The 23,673-nt window shown below is 36.8% G+C and overlaps 1 protein-coding gene across 1 annotated transcript; it reads left to right on the plus strand.

Moving 5' to 3' along the window:
* Positions 1–13,848: 13,848 nt before the first annotated feature.
* On the plus strand, positions 13,849–19,042 carry LOC107830800 (F-box protein PP2-A15-like). The gene is made up of 3 exons (XM_016658451.2): positions 13,849–14,332; positions 16,082–16,200; positions 18,043–19,042. The coding sequence occupies exons 1-3, from the start codon at positions 14,024–14,026 to the stop codon at positions 18,509–18,511; spliced, it is 897 nt and encodes a 298-aa protein (XP_016513937.1). The 5' UTR covers positions 13,849–14,023; the 3' UTR covers positions 18,512–19,042.
* Positions 19,043–23,673: the final 4,631 nt, after the last annotated feature.

Below are 23,673 nucleotides of genomic sequence, written 5' to 3' on the forward strand. Positions count from 1 at the left end.
TTCCATTAGTCTTCCAAATTCAAAAACCAATCCGTTAACCATCCGAAACTCACCTGAGGCCCTCGGGTCCCCGTCCGAACATATCAACAAGTTCCATAACATATCACGGACCTACTCGAGGCCTCAAATCATACCTAACAACCTCAAAAATACGAACTACACACGGATTCAAGCCTAATAAATTTCCAAATTTCCAAATTCTACAAACGACACCGAAACCTATCAAATCACGTCCGATTGACCTCAAAATTTGCACACAAGCCAAATTTCACATTACAAACCTATTCAAATTTTCGGAATCAGATTTCGACCCCGATATCAAAAAGTCAAACCCCCGGTCAAACTTTCCAAAAATTCAACTTTCGGCAATTCAAGCCAAATACTATTACGGACCTCCAAAAAAAATTTCGGACATGCTCCGAAGTCCAAAATCACCATATAGAGTTATTGGAATCATCAAAATTCGAATCCGAGGTCGTTTACACATAAGTCTGCATCCGGTCACTATTTTAACTCAAACTTTAAACCTTGGAACTAAGTATTCCAATTCCTTCCAAAACCTCACTGGACCCCGAACCAATTACCCCGGCAATTCACACAACAACTATAAAGTACAATTTGAGAAGTAAATGGGGAAACGGGGTTGTAATACTCAAAATGACCGGTCGGGTCGTAACATTCTCCCCAACCATCAAATCACTGTTCCATCTTACCACACACGTACCCGGGGGTGAACCCACGTCACCCTATCCCACACAGGCTTGAGTACACAAAGCAACTGAAAATCATTAATTTAACCTTAGCGCATAAACCTTGGATTTTAATTTCCAACCTTTAAAATTTCTTTCAAGACACAAATCTTACATTTACACACCGTATAAGTCCGAACAAGTTGCATCGAGCTATAACTATAACCACAGATATAATCAACCAACATATTACACAACTCGCATGCTCGTAGCACTATTCCTGATCATAGTGACTACTCCAAAACCAACCGCATACTAGTATTAAACCCATATCGAACCAAACCCCATCCCTAAACCTTCGTACACTATTGATACTAAAAGAAACACGTGAAATTTCATGACCACTTACCAGATCAACAAGTCATGGAGCCCTCTCGCCCTAACCAGAACCATAATCCCTTTCTGAGCCGACTTTCAATATTATACTCCCGAATATACCAAAATCAAACCTAATAGTACACATTCTAGGTCCAATGACCTTATATTACTAAGCACAACTATTCTATAGACATGCCTCACCAATATAACTCAGAGCCAAAACCCGTGCCATCCGTGCACCAATACGCAACAATTCAAATGTGCCCAATCATGGAAAATGACTCAAATGAGAGAACTGCCCTGCCAGATTAACAAGTACCTCCACAACGAAATGCTAAAAATTCATCATACACTGTAGAACCATCACCCGATTCTAACACGAGGTTCATGTTATATACTCCGAGCCACCCTGCTCCAAATTAATAACGACGGAGAGGCAAATGACAAAACAATACCGCACAAAACCTGAAAGGACATAACCATTACGCTATCGATCATGCAATACCCAAGTACTCATCACACTCAAATTTCGCTATAAAGCTAAATAGAACCGCACCATCTGTGCACATAACCAATGAATCACAACTCCTCGTAGCATAAAGGAGTAACTCACAGATCATTTAAGAATACGAATAAGTTCAACATCAACCGAATGATACATCCCTCAATAATAGCAGTATGGAGCCAACCATTCCGGCTCGGTGTAGAATACACATCTTAATTGGGCCTACCTATAGACCCCCAAATCAACTCGGGTTACCCACAAATAGATTTAAAAAAAGCCCTCTGAAAATCCATAATGACTAAATCATAATACATTTTATCATCTGGCTAGCTCCGGCCACAACTTCACAGTCCACAACCATGAAATAATCTGCTCCTAGGAACTCCCAATCTCCAAATCCATAGAACACGTGAATCATCATATTTGATTCCATCTCCACCGCCCGAATGCCTAACACCTCTCTTATACACGATTATCCCATGAGAAATACTTTAAAAGTTCTTCCGTGCCACTTGACAAAATTTAAATATCAACAGTCTATCAACCATGTGAGTACCACAATACTAATTTATATATCCGTAAGTCAAAATACAATGTGCCTTCTGAAGTCCGCCCCTTTCTCATACAACACCAAGTAGTAATAGTATTCATCTAGTTATTTGAAACCGTCCATGTTGTCCAACATTCGTTACCTTCTTTTCAAGACTGTACTACCACCTTGTACATGAAAATCTAGCTTTCGTACAACACGTAACATCTATCTTGCCATCATGTTAAAAGCACAAGAATCTTATTATCAACTTTGAATCACCAATAATTTACATACCATTTTAGTTAGAAACCTTTCTCTTGCTTCTTTCTAGGAGGAAACCACAATTCACAACACGTTCTCCACACCGGTAGAAACCATCAAGAATACTTTGGAATCCATTTTCACATAATCAAGCCCTTAAAACTAAATTCCTCTAACTCGACCAAGCCACGCAGGTCGCCAAGTCCAAGTGTATTGCCACAAAGTACCTGTAGAAAACCCCCCACATCATAAGCACCCAAAGAACCGATCATATCCATTACCATACTGATCCAACCTACTACCCAGTTGTCCTATTTTCTCCGAGTCCCTTCCGAATTAGTCTTCAGATTGATATTTCTTCTTGCTAAAATACCATGATTTTGAACCACAACTCACCCTACAAACCTTAGCATAGAACCACAATGCCCTACGGCCCATAAGCAACTGTATTCTTCTTAAGCACCTTCAAAAATACCACAACTATAACACTCACTCTGAGAATACCTTATGTGAATTTGAAATTGTTCTTCTTACCTTCCTTATACAAAAATGTAGAATCCATAGTCATATAGAATTTCTGCAAGTCCAAGCACCATCAAACGCAAATCTCGGATTTTATCCGTACACATGTCCGGAAACATTCTCAATTGCTATATATAATTCTCAAACCCACTGAAATTGTTTTCGGGAGTCACCCACTTTGCTCAAATCTAATTGCACCGCCCAAATGGGCCAAAAGACACGTGCCCCATTAGCACCACAACACTCAAAGAAGTAACTCTACTTTAACATCACATATCAAATTCATACTCCGTGCGTACTACATCATTCACCGATCACAACTCACTCATCCCGCAAATTTCATTTACTCATACGTGCAATATAATCCTTAACCAGGAATTTTCTTATTCGAGTCATCCTCGATCTCAACTTTTGCAAGTCATAGCTAACCCACAAGTATGCCTATTACCAAAATTAAAATTTAACACCTAACCATGAAATCAAATTGTTAATAGCAGACTCCCCCACTTGGCTTAAAGTCATAGATTAAAACATTCCATAACTCACAATACCAATACTCTCTTACTGCCATAATGCCACAGTCAGTCCAATGAAACTTCTTCCCAAGTCCATACAACGCCAACCATAAAAATACCTCAATCATCCGCTAAGCTTGTATTCATCCTCTTAACACATAAGTCAACTTTCTCAACTAAATTTAGATTCAAACCTCCACCCATACACCCCGTCGGCAGAAAAGAAACTCTCTACTCACATCATAAGGAATACTCCTACGTAGATTACTCCGCAGGGAATAATCCACCTGCTTAGCCTCAATCTGGTATCTTGCTATACCCTTTCGCATTCACAATTACTATGCAATCACTTAGTCTATATGAGTCCAAATTCATTAACCAGACATGAGAATTTAGTTTTTACCCCAAAATTTAACAATGTGAAAGATCCTTCAAAACATTCATACTGGAGACTGTACGCCACATTAATTCGAAAATCAAGCACCCAATGGCCTTTCCTTTACATTTCAAGGAAACACTTCTCGTCATATTCAAATCGTCTTAATACATCCCGCATTTACATTATACTCATCACAAAGCCATTCCACCGCTCATCTAGCCACAACTTCCACTCATAGGGATATTATCAGACATATGAGTCCAAATGTACAGGTTAAAACTGAAGCTACCGAGCCTAAGTTGCGGTCTAAACCTGGCTTCAAGTCCTCTAGACTGGCCCATCACCAAAACACAGAATACACATCTTGAACCTCGTTCATAAAATCATAAGCCAACAATGCACAGCTGATACCGAGCGCTCATGTGCGCATACGAATACGTGGAAGGAATTCAAAAAGTTATATTTCAAGTTGATTCAATTCCACACAATAAGGAAGGAAAGATGGGAAGTATATATCCTAAATGCCCTGTAGCCTCTCGAAGAAAAGTATGGACGTCATCATACCGATCCGCAAGACTCTACTAGACACTTGCTCATGATTTGTAGAACCTATGAACCTAGTGCTCTGATACCACCTTGTCACGACCCACAATCAAACTAGTCGTGATGGCACCTAACCCAACCCGCTAGGTAAGCCAACTTCCAACTATCCAATTCCAATAATAATTATTAAAGTAATTTAAGTGAATAAACATCTTAATCTTATACATCCCCCAAGAACTGGTAGTACAAATCATGAGCTTCTAAGAATAGAGTATACAAAGCGGAAATGAAATAAATACATAGTCTATTTGAATAATACATAAACAGAGCTTTTATAAATCTAAGACTACCCTGAACAAGAGGCAGCTACAACAGGAACGTAGGTACATCTTCAAGTCCCGCAACCATCAAGCACAACAATAACATCAGCCAACATCTGTACGCAATGTGCAGAAGTGTAGTATCAGTACAACCGACCCCATGTACTAAGTAAGTAACAAACCTAGTCGCAGGTTGAAAGTAGTGAGGAGCTTCTACCAAGGTTGGATCCACAACCAATAGTCCACAACAACATAAAGCAAATAATATCAGATGTAATTCAAAGATAAAATGCTCAAGCAAATCATGATTTCAAAAATAATAGTTCTTCATTTCAAATACATCAGTGAAAACCCAAATCGTTTGCCGAAGTTGCCAAAAAAAATATGAATAGTTTGAAAACAATAATGTCTCCCAAAAATCTTTTCAATAATAAATAAGATATTTTATTTTCCTTCCGGATAACCCGTGTAAAATAAATGCATCACTATGCCCATCTGTAAAAATGTGTGAGAAATCATGAATGATGTGATGTTGTACAACATGAGGAAAATATATCTATATGCCTGTATGTCATGTGTGCATGTCAATGCGATGCAACTCAGTGATAAAATTATTAACAGCCCATCGGGCAGAACATCACTCATATACATCCCCTCGGGAAAACCTCACAGTCACTCATGCTACTCGGGCATACCTCACAATCACTCTTGCCACTCGGGCATACCTCACAATCACTCTTGCCACTCGGGCATACTTCACAATCACTCATGCCTCCCAGTCACTCAGCACTCGGCACTCGCACTCAGTAGGTACCTGCGCCCACTGGGGGTGTGTATAGACTCCGGAGGGGTTCCTCCAGCCCAAGCGCTATAATCTGCACGGACAACTCACGTGCTGCATGGACAACTCACATGCTATAATAATAAAGTATGCTGCAGGAGGGCAGCTCCGATCCACACTCATCCTCACAATCAGGCCCTTGGCCAATATCAAACATGCTGCGGCGTGCAGCCCGATCCCATAAATATGCAACATGCTGCGGCATGCAGCCCGATCCCATAAATATACAACATGCTGCGACATGTAGCCCGATCCCATAAATATCCTCACAAATCAGGCCCTCGGCCTCACTCAGTCATCAATCTTTCTAGTCTCTCGGGCTCACAATGTCATGAAAAATAACCCAAAATGATGATATGATGTATCAATAAATAACAACAGAGACTGAGATATGATATGAAATGAAATAAATATAACTGAGTATGAATTTTCAATTTAACACAATAATTCACAGCAATATGACCTTTGTGGGTCCCAATAATACTGGCACATAGCCTCAACATGAGTTTTAATATGCTTTTCAGCTCAATTTCTTTAACACATAAAACCACATGGAAAATGCCAAAATTATTTAACTATAAAATTCCATAGAAACAATTATGTCACAATTTCTATAGTGCACGCCCACACGCCCGTCACCTAGCATGTGTGTCACCTCCCAACAATTCACAAAATACATATATTCAGGGTTCATACCCTCAACTCCAAGATTAAAAGAGTTACTTACCTCGAACAAGCTGAATCCAGTGTCGAGCAAGCTAAACAATGCTCTAGAAATCCCATTATGCACGTATTAACTCGCGAACGGCTCGAATCTAGTAACAATTAATTTGATTCAGTCCACACAATTTATAGGAATTAATTCCATATCAAAATGCTAATATTTTTCACAAAATCCGAAATTATGCCCCAAAAATTACCCGTGGGGCCCACATCTCGAAATCCGACGAAACTAACAAAATACGACAACCCATCCAATTACAAGTTCAACCATACTAATTTCACTCAAATTCGACTCCAAATCGGTATTCAAACTTGAAAAATTCATTTTGTGACATTATAGAAATTTCCTTCTATTTCTCTTGAAGATTCAATAATCTTACACGAAAAATGAAGATTAATTCATGGAATATAATCACAAGGGAGTTAAGAACACTTACCCCAAGTTATGTGGAAAATTTTCTCTCCAAAATCGCCCAATCTGAGCTCCAATATCTGAAAAATGGGTGAAAATGTCGAACGCTCGAATTTAAGGTTCTGCCCCAACGATTTCTGCATCTGCGGACAAGATTTGCGCACCTGCGCATCCACTTGTGCGAGCAAAACATCGCATTTGCGGACTCCACCCACCTGTCCAGTTTCCGCTTCTGCGCGCATCCGTCTGCATATGCGCTCACGCAGGTGCGGAATTTTCCCTCGCACCTGCGACTAATGCCTCACAGCTCTCTGCCCGCATCTGCGCTCCTACTCGCGCAGGTGCGATTCCGCACTTGTGAAGCACCTTCCGTACCTGCGCATCTTGCTTCAGCGCATCCCTGCTCGCACTTGCGAGCTCGCACCTGCGACTACTTTTCCGCAGGTGCAATTACACCAGAAGGCTTCAGTTCCAACAGTCTTCCAAATTCAAAAAAAATCAATCCGTTAACCATCCGAAACTCACCCGAGGCCCTCGGGTCCCCGTCCGAACATTCCAACAAATTCCATAACATAACACGGACCTACTCGAGGCCTCAAATCATACCTAACAACCTCAAAAATACGAACTACACACGAATTCAAGCCTAATAAATTTCTAAATTTCCAAATTCTACAAACGACGCCGAAACCTATCAAATCACGTCCGATTGACCTCAAATTTTGCACACAAGTCACATTTCACATTACATACCTATTCCAATTTCCGGAATCGAATTCCGATTCCGATATCAAAAAGTCAAACCCCCGGTCAAACTTCCCAAAAATTCAACTTTCGGCAATTCAAGCTAAAGTCCACTACGGACCTCTAAAAATTTTTTCGTACACGCTCCTAAGTCCAAAATCACCATACAGTACTATTGGAATCATCAAAATTTGAATCCGAGGTCGTTTACATATAAGTCCGCGTCCGGTCACTATTTTAACTTAAACTTTAAACCTTGAAAATAAGTGTTCCAATTCCTTCCAAAACCTCACTGGACCTGAACCAATTACCCTGACAATTCACACAACAACTGTAAAGTATAATTTGAGAAGTAAATGGGGAAACTGGGTTGTAATACTCAAAATAATCGACCGGGTCATTACACGCGCTCGGGGGAAAAGACTTTTGTACGAATATTTTGGAATCCAAGCCCTTCAATACCGATGGTGCCCCCGGGATTTGATCAAACCTGGAGTTATAAATTTTTACTTTTTTGTTGTTTGCTTCAATCCTCTTTTCTCATGACTCAATTCGTTTTGTTAGTTCCTCGAGCATCCTAATGATTTCGGGATTAGTCCCCGATTCTTGTTCATTTGATCTTACTATAGCTGGTCCCGTTTTGTGGGTGACTTCTCGGGGTGGATCGGGCTCGGCCCTGCTTGGTGCCTGGGTTTGGCTCTGCAACTAAGCTATTGCTACCTGTTAAGCTTGCAACATTTCAAAAATCATACGCAGGCTGATCCCGTCTTCTCCAACATTTTGGGTATTTCGAACTACAAGTCGAGTTCCACATGAATGCTATTTTCGGGGTCAGAACGTTGGTTCGCCTCGATGGCTACATGTGAATTAACGTCGATTGGATCTGCGGCCCGAGTTGTAATGGGATCGACAAGTGGCCTTTCATCCCCGGTCGTCAGGTTGTTGTTCTTATCTTGAATGCCAGATTCGTTGTCGATAGGTAGGACCATTAATTGAGAGTTCGTCGTTTTTAACCTGAAATCAAAGACACTTTCAAGAGCAAGTGTAAAATGGTATGTTTTGCAGAGATTCGTACCAAATAACCATTGTTATCCTCGGCCCCACGGTGGGTGCCAAACTGTTTACCCAAAAAACGGATAGAGTTGAATTTATACGTGGTTCTAAGGATACGTAGCATAACTTGGTACAAATCGAAAAAATAAGTAGAAATATATCGAATATTGACCGTAAAAAGGAACGAATACAAACCCAAATTGAGTAGAGAATGGTTTATAAATGAACAAGATAAATCTATATCACAAGCCCAAAAAGGATATTTTTTGCTAGATGCTATGTAAATCTCAATAATGTCTGAATATGAGAGTGTATGAATATATGAATGAATATGTGAATGAATGTAATTCAGTCCCCTGAATCAATGATAACATACTCTTAATATAGTCGAGGAATCCTACTTTGGATATAATTAAAAATACATAGTGGGGATCCCATGATAGATTAATTAATTGGCTTTTTCTTGATTTCTGCCAAGATTCTCTCCCCAAATGCGATTATAACGGTTCTTTTGTCCCTTGGCTCGAGCCCCAACTCGGCCGCTCTCGACCGTGATCGGCCTCTATTCGCCCGACCTCTATCTGGGCTCGATCTCGGTCTCGGCTGATTTCGGTCTCGATCGGTCTCTATTTGCTCGACCTCTATCTAGGCTCGATATCGATCTAGGCTGATCCCGACCTTGGTCGGTTTCTAGGGCTCGAACTCAGCAGCCCGACTTCACATCAGCTCGATATTACAATGACGAATCTCGGTCCATCATGCCCCAATCTCGATTAATCACACAAAGGGCAAGCTCGGTTTAGACCGTATACAATATGTTGTGAGAATTACCTAGATTAAATTGTGTGGATATATATATATATAAAATTGTTCTGAGAATTACTATCATTTTCTTGGATCTGTTCGTAGGTAAGCCTATGTGTGATAGCAACAAACCAAATAATATCAGCTGCCTTAGTTTAAATAATTTCAAAACACTAGTTCTAAAAGTCCAATCCTAGGAAAGATATACATTGGAGGATCCACAATAAACGATACGATTACAAAGTCACAATCAAAAATATTTCACTTACCTAATACATTAAAATATAATTTTGGTAGACTATCATCGAAGAACAACCGAGGGTCTATCGGAAATAGAGGCGTAGTCAATATTTGAAACTTATGAGTTCGGAATTCTAATCATTTTTAAGTTGATGAGTTCTAAATTAATAATTTGTACATGTTTAATAAATTTTATTAAACCAATACAGAGTTTGAACCCCAAAGTTACTAGGTTCGGCCGAACCCGTAACTCGCTCTCTAGCTTCGCCCCTAATCGGAAACAACTTCTCTTCCTTTACAAGATAGGAATAAGATCTACGTACACGCTACCCGCCCCAAACCCCACTTGTGAGATTACACTGAATTTGTTGTAGTTGTTGTATTATCGAAGAAACATGTACAATGAGTTTTATGATATCGCGTGCACATACAAAATTATTTTTGTGAAATAAGAGTAAAAGGTGCATATATACTTGATAAATATTTTACTTCTTTTTCTTTTTTCATTTTTGATTTCTCATAAGCTAGCGTAACGTACTGGTGGGTGATGTGAATGTAATTGTATGACTATAAGAAAACGAGTTTAATGAAAGTGATTTTTCCAGTCTTGGCAAAATATAATTGGAACAGGTGAAGTAACATTTCTCCTATAATCAGTTTTGTCATATGATAATAAGTTTCATGTTTACATAGAATGTCATGTCTTTTGATTTTTTTGGAGAGTTGATAATGAAGAATTATTATTACTAGCTGAGGCAGATTCAGGATTGAATGTGACGGGGTATATGAGCGAACTATTTAACCAGTGCCTCATTAAACTTTGAAGATTTTAAGAGTTTCAAGTAAAATATATGACCACCACCAACAACAGAAAACCCAGCTTAATCTTATACGTGGGGTTTGGAAGCAAAATATTGACCGTTTTAAATATATATGTGATAGACGACTTATTAGTCCTTTCCAATTACTGTTATATTTAGTTTGTGAGAGCTACCTCACAAATCATGAATTTTCTTTATACATTTTTTGCACTATTGTCGACAATATCATAGTAATTAGAAAATAAGGTAATATTTTTTCGGTTTCACCGAAGACATGACCTTAAATAGGAAAATATGGAGGTCGAGAATTATGATGGAGGGTTAGTAGGCCAAGTCAAGCAATTTCTCTCTTTACTATGAGAGGGCATAATTCTAGTTTAGAGCATATTATTATTATTATTATTATTATTATCATTATTATTATTATTATTATTATTATTATTATTATTATTATTATTATTATTATTATTATTATTATTATTATTATTATTGTTCTATTATTATCTTATTTTTTAATTGTATTACTACTGTTTCTTTTACTTGGGGTTATCTCTACTATTTGTGTTATTAATACTTTTCTTTTCTACAATATTTTCACTATAGCTTTTTACCCTTGTATTGGTTAAATATGTTTTGAAAACACTTTTATTTAACCGAGAGTTTATCAGAAACAATATATCTCTACGATCACACAATGTAGAGGTAAGGTTAAGGGTGTTTACCGAACGGGGTAGACCGGGCTGGACATGGAAAAAAATAGCCCGTCCGATTAGTGAGGCGGGCTGGTTACGTTAGTGGGCTGGGGTTCTAGGCTGGTAGTGGGCTGAGATATTTTGGGTTTTGTTGTGCTCGTCTGGGTGAAGGCTTATCGGGTTTGTACCGGGCCGAGTTAATTTTTTTTTTTTAGTGTATTATGTTTCCTTATTCAATGTAATTGATACTTTAGTATTTGCAAACTTTTAAATAATAAAATAAGTATTTTAAGGCATAAAATTAAACTTTTAAACTTCAAAGTTTGAAATTTGAAATTTGAATTTTAAAATTTGAAAATTAAAATTAAGTGGCTACATAAAATTATTCAATAAGAACAATATGTAGGGTAAACTTCAAAGGCTTTCATTTTATATTTTTATTGCATAATAATACTTTAAATTAACTTGATTAATAAACTAACACACTAGCTTAAATAAGTCTAATAAATTCAAAATGACACAAATTGTCTCAAATCAACTTAAATACGAATTCCTAGAGGACGCTTAAGAAAACCCTTGATATGCCTCCTTAAACAAGTTGTGCCCTCCCACTTTCGACGAACATTAAAGACTCGACCACAGTTCTTGCACTCTACTTTGCGAACCTTTTCATTTTCTTCTACCACCTCAAAGTGTTTCCAAACATATGAGCGCACTCTATAAGCACAAGGCATGGTTTAACTTGAACCTAACAAAAATAGTAACCATACTTCACTTGATAATTGTAATTTTGTAGTTGCTACCGTAAATAATTGATAAAACTTAAAATATTAATTAATTGAGAACCTGAGAGCAATAAGCAATTCAATAATCAAGAGGGAATTGAGAGAGAATTAGAGTAGAAGAAGAGAGCAAGTTGTGAGAAAAAAATGAAGAAGATGGGGGCTATTTATAGTTTTTAAAAGGCTAAAAATATAATTTATTAAATATTAGGGACGAAGGGGCTATTTTAGTAAGGGGATATGTATGACTAAAAGTGCAAAATATGGCTGTTGCCCAACAGTCATTTTTTTATTTTGATAGTTGGCAACCGTCAAATTTTTTTTTAAAAAAGTTTACAACTTAAACCGGGCTGGACCGCGGTTAAAACCCTTGAACGGGTTACCAAGCTAGCCGGGTCCCGATGTACCGGTAGCCAAAAAAGGCCTGACCCCGTCTGGCACAACCCCTACCCTAGCCAACCCGTCCCACCCCTTACCGGACCAGGCTGGCCCGGGTCGAACCGGGTTGTTAGTGGGCCGGCTCGGTCCGATTAACACCTTTAGTTTGCATACACTTCACCCCTCCTCAGTAGTAGTATAACCACATACATTAAATGGTGGTCACCCAAACACCCTTTATCGAAAAATTATATTGTGTATATAGGTCAAAAATTATTTTTTATATTTGTATATTAAATTTTGAACACCTTTTATGAAATTTCTGAATTTGATACTGCTGCTTAGATCATATTTGTGGAATCACACTGAATATATTGTTATTGTTAGTTTCTCCCGTGAAACCATATAATTAGATGTAACCCTTTCCAATAACATGAGATCTTTAATTTGCACCACCATACTCAATAAATGTTTTCGACTAGATGGAATGTGGCCTTACATCCAATAAGGCTGAATAGTACATAAGCCGCCCATTCTTTTTTGGTCGAAACATAATCCGCCCATTTTTTTTTTTGGTCGAAACATAATCCGCCCATAGTTTGCCAAAAGTCATACTTAGCTGGAAGACAGAAGGATATATCCACCTTAAATTTGTAGACATCCAACTTATCCATTTCTATTTATACCATGGAATAAAAGAAAAAGCTTAGTGAGTCCACATTTTTGACTAATTGTGATATCCACGCCAGTTTACATGTAATTTGATAAATTTCACATGATATTTATTTCCTCCCAATAAGTATTAAGTAACTTTATTAACAAGACTTAAATATATGAAAATAAATCGCTTAGTATTTTTATATTCTCAAGAATTTAATTGTCAACCGTTACGATCACTTAGCTTCTAGACACCAACTTCTTGCAGCATCATAATCTTAGGATTCAAGGATGTGATCTAACAGTTAAAATAGATGTACGGTTTGGAGATTATATTTTAAATTCTACAAAAAGTAATGAGTGGTTTCTTCATTTTAAGTTACTTATATTTTAAATTTAAGTAACTTTGTCTTGATTGACAAAGTTATTGATACGTGCGCAGATGAAAAATAGCAATATTTGAACGAATAATCAAAACGTGTACAAGTTGAGAAGTATAAAGTTAATCTTTTTCAAATTAAGTGTATTATTATTTTTTAAAACGGACTAAAAAGAAATATGTGCCACACCAATTAAATCAGATGAAGTAATTGTTAAAGACTAATGAGATCGTTTAAAGTAATTACTACCTATTTAGATTAATTTATCATATACACTTAGACCTCTCTATAGTAGCATCCGATCTCTATATAACGTCCAATTACTATAAAAGTCAAGTTTTTCTCGGAACTGATTTTTATGTTATATTATAGAATGTCCTCTATAACAGTACTTCACTATAAAAACCAATAAATATTGGAACGAATGAGACTGTTATAAAGAGATTTGACTGTACTAATTATCTCACGCCGATACATGACTCAAACTCCCTACAATCTTTTTCGATAGTCAATTAAGATATTCAATTAACATGGTAGAACATAAAAATACATAAAAAGTTTTTTCTTTCCTTTGAAAATTGAGTCATACTACAATACAAAAGTCTACTTAACAAATTGTCAATAAAAAAATTATAAACAAATAGAAGAACAAGAAAAAAGAGGAAAACCAAACCAAAATGTGGCAAGCTTGACAAATATAATAACAAAACCGGGTCCTTCCCTTTATTAATATCTGCCCCCTCTCCAACTCTCAACTCACCGGCACCGGCGACAAATATGAATTGACCAAATTACCCCTCTTCTGCTACAACAATAACCCCGCAAAATCGAAGGACTAGTTGGTAACTTCGTATGGGCGCATCATTGTCGAGCTTAACGGAGAACGAAACGACGGGACCAGGACTCGGTGACATACCGGAAAATTGCGTGGCATGCGTTTTTATGTACCTTACCCCACCGGAAATTTGTAATTTAGCTAGGCTTAACCGCGCGTTTCGTGGCGCCGCATCTTCTGATGCCGTTTGGAATTCTAAACTTCCGTCTAATTACCACCACCTGCTCGACCTTTTGCCTCTGAGGGAAAAAATAAACGAGGGTCTTTCAAAGAAAGACATATTTGCCCTCCTATCTCGTCCTGTTCCATTTGATGATGGCAATAAGGTAATATATAGATTTTTGGGGTGTTACTGTTATTTTCATTTTTTGATTGTAAATGATTAAGAATTTAAGTTTTTATGCACGGATGGTATTTACACAATCCGGTCACTTAAAAGATAGCAGTTAACTTTGTTTAATATCATTGATTGGTAACCTAGAATTAATGGTAAGTAACAAGTTATAACAGGTTAAATTACTTTGACAGTGTAAACATTCCATTTGATGATGGAAATAAGATAATATATAGATTCTTCTTGGGGATTTTAGTGTTATTCACCTTGTTTTGATTGTAAATGATTAAGAAATTAAGTTTTATGCACCGACAACGTAAAAAATATTTATAGAATCGGGTCGCTTAAAAGGTAATTGCAGTAAACTTTATTTAATGTAATTGATTGGTAACCTAAAATAAATAGTTACTAATTAATATGTTATAACATGTTAATTTACACTGATCTACACTGTGAGTGTATATTACTTAAATCCAATGGTTAATTGGGTTTCTAGGTCAGAATTGATTTTGGGAATTTTAGTTGGGTGATGTTTGATATAATGTTTCTTTATGTTCTAATAACGAAGTGTGCAAATTTCAAGTCGATTGATAGTAGAATTGAAGTGGGAATCTGAATTCAGCTGTTTGACATTGATTATTATGCTGTGTTATCTGTGTGATTACAGGCACCAAATAAAGCTTCATATTGAGTTGGTTTTTTTTAAGTGTTTTATTTTATTGTGTTAGAAGTCTCTCCATTCCAAAAAAGAATGGTGTTTGGAGTATGAGGATCGACTTATCCAATTATCTGTGTGAACACAGACACTATATTCTGTTCTTTTTTACAAAAAGGTTTATATTTAGAAACTACATAGGACACTTTTATCATTACAGATACATCTGAGGAATAGGCTCCAATTCTTTGTTATTTTTTGGCTAAGTTGCTCGGACTCGGGTGCGGGTATCCGGTACGGGCGCGGATCTAGAGGCCGGATCATTCATGAAATAAATTTTAAGATTCGGGGATACGGATACGGGTGGGGATTCGACTGAAAATAATTAAAATATTTAAAATAGAGCTATAAAAATATGCCTAATTATGAAACATTATGTGGAAGACTTACATGTAGCTTGTATAGTGCACCCACTTTTCCCATGTCTTCAAATTTACACTAGCTTTTGTCTTGAGAAATCAAAATGCCAAATCTTATGTCAAATTTTCCATAGTTTGTGGTCAAAGTATCCAATATTGATTAACCGGATCCGGTACGTATCCCACACCCATACTAGTGTCAGCGTCGTGTCGATACGGGTGCGGCACCATGAAGTTAATATTTGTAGAGAAGATTGGGTGACATTGTTATAGAACCATAAAGTTGTGTAGATTCTCTATGGGAGTTTTTCCCATATAATAAAATTATTTACCTTATCAAAGAAAAAGTTTTATGAATTACAAATTGTTGTAGTTGAGAATATTTAAAAAGTTTTTGAAGAAATCGTAGTCTAAGAATAAACGGCTACACTTTCCAAATAGTAATAGTGTCAAATAATTGGGAAAGAAGAAATATTATGAAGATTCTACTTCCTGGGCACCTGATTGGCAGGAAGAGGAAGTTTGAGTAATTTGTAGAGCTTCTTGTGTCATTGAATTTCATTTGTGGTTTGGTTTTTCTTTTTGGCTTAAGATTGTTTGGATAAAGTATAAGTGACGCTTTGTTTTGCTAACATGTACTTTTCTTTTGATGTGGGAGAAATTGCAGGAAGTATGGTTGGATAGAATTTGTGGAAGGATTTGCATGTCTATCTCAACGAAAGCAATGCTGATAACTGGTGTTGAAGACAGGAGACATTGGAACTGGTTTCCCACAGAAGAGTCAAGGTTAAGATTATTATGTTCAAACTATATGCAATAAATGTCTTAACTAATTATTTAGATCACTCGATTAGAGTACCCATAATAAAAAGGATTGCTAGATTAGAGTAGTTGTTTATTTGGCATTAGCTTTCAGTTTATCTTCTTTTCCTCCTGCGAACCACAGACGGTTTGGACCAGGTTGGTTCCACTTTCAAATGGAACTTCTCTGATCTCATTGCTGGTAAATGGTGAAGACAATGTCTGAGATTAATAGCCTCTAGTTTCTTTACCATTGAGGGTTATCAGTGCATTGCTTTGCATCTTTTTCTGCCCAACGAAATCTACCTTGTGCTGAGTTTCAAGGAAGGAGAAAATTTAAGTTGAGTATCTGTTTTACTTATTTTCAGTGATACGGTGCTGACACTGTTAAAAAAAAACAAAGTTAGGTGCTGATTATAGAGAATAGCTACCAGTGTCAGTAAAGTAGGATTTGAACCTCCATAGGATACATTTTAGGCCCTTCGCAAAACTGTCAAAGCAGAAATCTCCTGGATATGTGGAAGTGTTCCTTTTCGTTTTCATGTTCTTTTGCTTTTTCTTAGTTTTGGTGCCTGAGGGTAGAATAGAAGATGAGGAAACCGTGCTTTTCTTCCTCCCTCTTTGAGAGGTCTTGAAGACTTGAACCCTTTATTATTAGAGCATGTACTTGGGATTTTTTTTGCAGTGTATAATATGGGCCAGTAAGATTTGGATAAATTTGTGGACAGTCTGTCTATGTCGATGTGCCTTTGCTAGACAGTATTCCTATTTGTGAACAAGGAAGAAGATGCACGGACAACTTATTGGTTATAGCCAATTTGTGAATTGTAATTAGGATTTTGGTCAGAAGTATAAATCTTATTCTTTTGGGATCAATACAGAAGTTACTACTTGGATAATTATGATTGGTTATATTAATGGATTGAGTGTTGGAAACGGGTGATTCTTCATTTTCTGACTCAGCCACTTGGACCAATGAACTTACTTTATAGAGTTTATAAGACCAAATCATTTGTTCCAGAATTAAAACACATATTTCCTTGACATATCTTGTAAATTAATTTAACAGATTTGCAGTAATTTTCCATATCTGTAAAGATGAGAAATTACGGATGTTAAAACTTAGAATCCTGCCTATCAGGCAACTAAAGATTAATATTATATGAGACCTCTAAAAGACGATTAACATGCAGTTTTAGACAATGTTATCACCAGTCACTAATTCCCTAGTTCACAAAGACGATGGTTAGATTAAACCTTTTCATTGCAATATCTGATCATTCATGAGCTTCGGGATTTATTCTGTTGGTTAACCATCCATGGCTTGACAAGAGTGGGTTGCTCTAGTGGTAAGCATTCTCCACTTCCAAACAGGTTGTCTCTTCGAGTCACCCCAAGAGCAAGGTGGAGAGTTCTTGGAGGGAGGGAGCCGGGGGTCTATCGGAAACATCCTCTCTACCCCAGGGCAGGGGTAAGGTCTGCGTACACACTACCCTCTCCAGACCCCACTAGTGGGATTATACTGGGTTGTTGTTGTTGTTGTAACCATCCATGGCTTATGGGAGGTGGACGAGGGTCCTTTGCACGGCCATTATTTCTTCTTCTCAGTCATTGGATTTATACTGACTCAGAGAGCACCTGTGTTTTTCCTCCTCATTCTTTTGTAATTGACTTTTTTATTTTGTATCCTCATCCTCTTGTCTGACCACATATAATGCTTTCAGCTGCTTGGAAACTGCTAGCGTGCATTCTGCTTTTCGTTTGGGGAAAAACCAAATTGTTAAGGATATCTTAAACATTGACATTCTAATATTTCTAATGCCACAGGTTCCATGTTGTGGCGTATTGCCAGCAAGTATGGTGGTTTGAAGTAAGCGGTTCAGTGAAGTTTCCATTTCCACCGGATGTATACATGCTAACATTCAGGGTCCACCTTGGGAAATTTTACAAGAGACTTGGTCGACGTGTTTGCAACTTTGAGCACACTCATGGATGGGATTTAGGGCCAGTGCGATATGAACTGACTACATCTGATGGACAGCATGCAGTGAGTGAGTACTTCATACATGATATCGAGCAAGATGATACAAATGGAAATATAAAACGTGGCAAATGGATAGAGTACCAGGTGGGTGAATTTATAGTCAGTAGGTCAGACCCTGCAACTGAAGTTAGATTTTCAATGAAACAGATCGATTGCACACATTCCAAAGGCGGGCTTTGTGTAGATTCTGTATCAATTGCCCCAAGTGATCTGAAAGGGTGTCGAAGAAAAGGGGTCTTCAAGTATCAGTAAGTCATCTGTTTCTAGTTTTACCACTGCTCCCAGAAAGTTTTGGTTGGGATTCCGTTATACGGCTTATACTCCTAAAAACATTGGTATCGCGGAGGATGGTCATCTGGTATTTTCCTCTGTACGTGTAAATGTTACTATGTCGTATTTGGTCCAGTTTTGTTGCATAGAATGTCATCTGCGGAAGATTAAGAAAATATACTTTGCTCGTCTGTCATGAGAAAAGGTTCAACTTCTTTAACTCTCTTCATGTACATATAAATACTATACAAATTCTTTTCAAATGTCTTTAGTGCCACCTCTATTGTCGTGTTTGCCTTCAGTGCTTGAAGTCTGCTTTGCTAGAATCCACCCTCCTTGTAAAGGGCACCCTGCTGAGTTTCTATTCCTTTAATTGCTTTCTTTGATGCACTTGTATATTTATGGTACTTTTGAAGGCAAAGATGTTATGATGTTATCATAACTAAACAACCTTCTTTGTCTTTCTTTACTTTCATGTTGTCTTAAACCATAATATAAGTGTTTCAGTTCACATTCTTGCTTTATAGTCACCTTTTCTTTTCTTGCATGTCTCTTGGTGGGTATTTCTTTTGTTAATGATGGTGGTATCAGCCTAACTTGCGGGCACCTCGACTATTTCACCGTGTATTAAGTTTTCCAAACTGCTTCAGCTTATGTCACGAACATCCTCGTTTTCGTATTGGCAGCATTTAGTTGTCTTGCATTTTCCTAGGGCTCAAACCTTATTTATGATGTTTAACTTTTCTACTTCAGTAAGTAAAACCTAGTCTTGTATGGGCTGGCTTTGTCCTGGATCTCACTTCAATTTGGATATTCTTACTCGAACAAGAAGTCCTATAGCTTACAATTTTAAGGATAATCTACGTGGTGTACCTATTAAAAACACCTGTTAACTCTATATATTTTTAAAAATATTTATTTTACATTCTATACCTACTTTATAAAATTTTATATACTTCTTAAATCTTTAATATCATTATATGCTATTAAACATATCCCACCTTTTAAGGGATTAGATTTTCTCCCCCATATTCTTTTAGGATATCTTCAATCAACATTTAAGAGGAAAAAACATAATTAGGCAATATTCAAGAAAAAATTTCAGAATCCTAGCAGGAATTACTAATTAACAAACTAGCACCTAATTAATTACCGTCCTGGCTAAAACATATAATGCTGGACCAAAAATCAAGTTTTCACATGTGTGAACAGATTCTAATCAAACAAAGGACCGAAAATCAGTCCTATTAATTACCTAAAATTAGTCCTATTAATTCTCATCTCTACCAAAATATTTGATCAGATTATACAACCCATTTAATTACCTTCAACACACATCTCTCTTCTAACATTAATGTCACAACCAAAAACCATATATGTACGATTCCTCCAAAGGAAAGTAGCACTTATTTTAATTTTTTAGTTGTTATTTTCGTATATAGTAATAAAAATATAATTAGATTAATGAAATATTATAAGTATTTTATGGTGTAAACTTAAAGTTATTTTCATAGTAAATGTGTTTGTTTCAATATCCTAATAGTATATTTATAAACTTATATGTTATTGTTTGTACAAAATGTACATCAAATATAAATTTAAAATATATCATATATACGGAGTATATATTTCAAATGTCAAATATACTTAAACTATATATTGATCTCATCAAGTATATATAATTATACATTAAATATACATAATACATATATTGAATATGTATATTTGTTTATACGTTATGTATACAAAATTATACGTTGCATTGACATAAAACGAGTTCGGTATAGGCAATATACATAATATATTTATTACATATGTAAAATATTTAAAATTACATTATAAAAAAATATCACATATGTATATATACACCTTCGAACATGGAATAAAAATGTGAATTTACTTAGACATATAATAATGAAAAAGGGGATTCTAAGAGTGGAAACTTTCACAAAAATAGTAAGTATAGATTAATGATGGGAGAGAAATATGGATAAATTAATATGATTCAAAATTAATTCCTTAAATTGTGGACTATGTTTAAAAATTTGAAGAGTACTAAGCGTACATGACTTTGAAAAAAATGATGTAATTGTAAATGAATGTGCTCTTTTTGGAATAAAATAAAAGTAATGATCTTTATTTAAATATTATTTAATAAGTAACTGACAATGTAAAAAAATTTATTTAATTGGGATAAAACAATGTATCTTTCTCATTTTATATTAAGCATCGTATACCTAAAAATAGGGGGGGGGTATACCCACACAATCTCTTCTTTCAAGGTTTTCCTCTCAAGCACCACATTCTTTTTTACTGGGGTTTTCACTAATCACACAATCTCTTCCTTCAAGATTTTTCTCTAAAGCAATTAGCAATCGACAAGTGGAGGAAAGGATGAAGAGGAAATTGGCTTTCCATAACACTGAAAAAATACTCAGAAAAGGAGATAATGTTTCTTTTCTCATTGAAATTCAATCGGGAGAAGTGAAATTATTGGAAGAAACTCCACATGCAATCTATGAATCAACTTCCAAAAGGGATGATTATGTTAGATTTGCGACAATACGATCTCAAAATTCTAAAGTTCGAGCATCCAAAAAGGATGATGGCATTAATGCTAGTAGGAAAAAAAATGACATGGTAAAAACTAGGGTCCCGGGTCCGAAAAGACGAAAGGTTGGTGACAACAATGGTGGAAAGAAGCTTTCAGATATGGATTTGGAGGTATTTTATAAATTTCTCACATTAGTATACCTTTCTCATCTAATTAGAATACTGATGAGTTTTAAATTTTATTTGAATAATAGAATACTTCTAGAAATCGATTAGAATACTGTCTAATACTTTTATTATATTTATTTGCATTATTATATGTCTTTTTTTAAATACTACTAGTGTGTGTAATTTAGCTGATTTGGAATATTCCATTATATATGGGTGTATTCATAATATATGATAAAAAATGTACATCATTATTGTCATGACCCAAAACTCTAACATGTCGTGATGACGCCAATTGATGGTATTAGGCAAGCCGACCTTTCAAAATACTTCAATATTTCATAAAAAGGATAATTCAAAACTTTTTCATACCAGAAAATTTTACAAAAACCAGAGTTGAATTCAAAATATAATGCGGAAAGATAGCCCCAAATATCGGGGTGTCACCAAGTCATGAGTATCTAGATATCCAATCTAATAAAAATAGTGTCTAAGTATCAATACAGAAAAGAAAGAAAACATAGAAAGAGAGACAAGGTCTGCGGACGCCGGCAGCTACCTCGTAGTCTCTGGTACTCGATCGCGCACGAACTCAACGACCTCCGAGATCAAACACACCTAGATATGTACCTGAAGTGCAGGGTGTAACATGAGTACAACCAACTTAGCAAGTAACAAAAATAAATAAGGAACTGAGAAGCAGCGACGAGCTATACAATTACAGTTCATTTTCAATAATTCCAGCAAAGAATAGATATGCTTTCACATCCGGCAGTTTAAGTCTAATAAGTTTTATACAGTTAAAGTTAAGGTACTCCAGATATATAATCTTTCAGGAATTTCACAATAATGACAGATAGCAACTAAGTGCATCAACAATTGAAAATGCAAGTACGACCTCTTAGGGAAACAGTCACTAAACTCGTCACAACAACTCAAATCACTCGGCTCTCAGCCCTCAGTACTCACACTCAATAGGTACCTGCGCTCACTAGGGGTGTACAGACTCCGGAGGGGCTCCTTCATCCTAAGCGCTATATCGCTGCGGCGTGCAACCCGATCCAATCATATAAGTATCCATAAGGCTCGTTGCGGCGTGCAACCCGATCCACAATCCATAAATAGCCATAAGGCTCGTTACGGCGTGCAACCCGATCCATATACATTCAGCCCTCACGCTCGTTGCGGCGTGCAACCCGATCTATATACCTCACATAGCTCACAGCTCGACACTCAGGCCTATATCAGTCACTAACCTCTCCACCTCTCAGGCTCTCAGAAATCATACAAATCAGCCCAAAAGAGATGATAACAAGTATCAACAAGAAAAACAAGAGGAAACAGAGATATGACACGCAAGTAAAACTGTGACTGAGTACAAAACAACAAATAGCAGCTAGTTCAACAAGTACCCGACTGTTGCGTGTCCCAACAATGATATCATATGGCCTAAGCATGGTTTCTAATATGAATGGCAGTCAAATTTCTAGAAGACAGAGGGAACATGTAATTAACAATAAGCTATTCGACTTTACAGTCTCACAGGACGGACCAAGTCACAATCCCCCACGGTGCACACCCACACGCCCGTCATCTAGCATGTGCGTCACCTCCAAAATAATCACATCATACCAAAATCCGAGATTTCATACCTTTAGGACCATATTTAAGACTGTTACTTACATCAATCCGAGCAAAACTCTACTCCAATATGCCTTTGCCTCGCGAATCCGCCTCCGAACGTCTCGAATCTAGCCATAAACAATACAATACAATTAATACAGACTAAAGGAATCAATTCCACAAGAAAAATACGAAATTACAAGACAAAATCCGAAATTGGTCAAAAGTTTCCCCGTGCCCACGTCTCGAAATCCGACAAAAGTAACAAAACCCGAAAGCCCATTCACTCATAAGTTCACTCGTACTAAAATTATCCCAATCTGATATCAAAATTTTAGTTGAAGAACTTCTTCCCATTTCCCCCAATTTTTTCACCCAAATGTGAAATTAAAAGATGAAATTAGAGATAGATTAGTGGGATATAACCAAAATCAAGTGAAGAATCGTTACCCAATTAATGTCTATGAAAATCCCTCAAAATCTCGCCCCCCAAATCCGAGCTCTCAAACTCAAGTTTTGATAAAAATGGCCAAACCCTCATTTTTGAAATCTTATATTCTGCCCAGGCAAGACCTTCTTAGTGAACGCGGCCACAACCTCGCGTTCGCGTATAACAAAATCCCACCGACCAAAATTCCTCCTTCACGAACGCGAGGGACCTCTCGCGAACGCGTACCTTTCACTTCCTGATACTTCGCGAACGTGACATCCGCTACGCGAACGCGTAGAACAAATCCTTGAGGTTCCCAGCTGCTCCACGTCCTCTACGCGAACGCGATGTCCTTCTCGCGTTTGCAATG

This window comes from Nicotiana tabacum, chromosome 2 (assembly GCF_000715075.1).
Source record: "Nicotiana tabacum cultivar K326 chromosome 2, ASM71507v2, whole genome shotgun sequence".
NCBI lineage: Eukaryota > Viridiplantae > Streptophyta > Magnoliopsida > Solanales > Solanaceae > Nicotiana > Nicotiana tabacum.

What these genes read in the sequence shown, in the direction of transcription:
- LOC107830800 (XM_016658451.2), top strand. Translation starts at nt 14,024, where the DNA reads ATGGGCGCATCATTGTCGAGCTTAACGGAGAACGAAACGACGGGACCA. An exon ending in CATTTGATGATGGCAATAAG is followed by an intron (nt 14,333 to 16,081) that starts GTAATATATAGA and finishes GAGAAATTGCAG; the next exon opens with GAAGTATGGTTGGATAGAAT. An exon ending in TTTCCCACAGAAGAGTCAAG is followed by an intron (nt 16,201 to 18,042) that starts GTTAAGATTATT and finishes CTAATGCCACAG; the next exon opens with GTTCCATGTTGTGGCGTATT.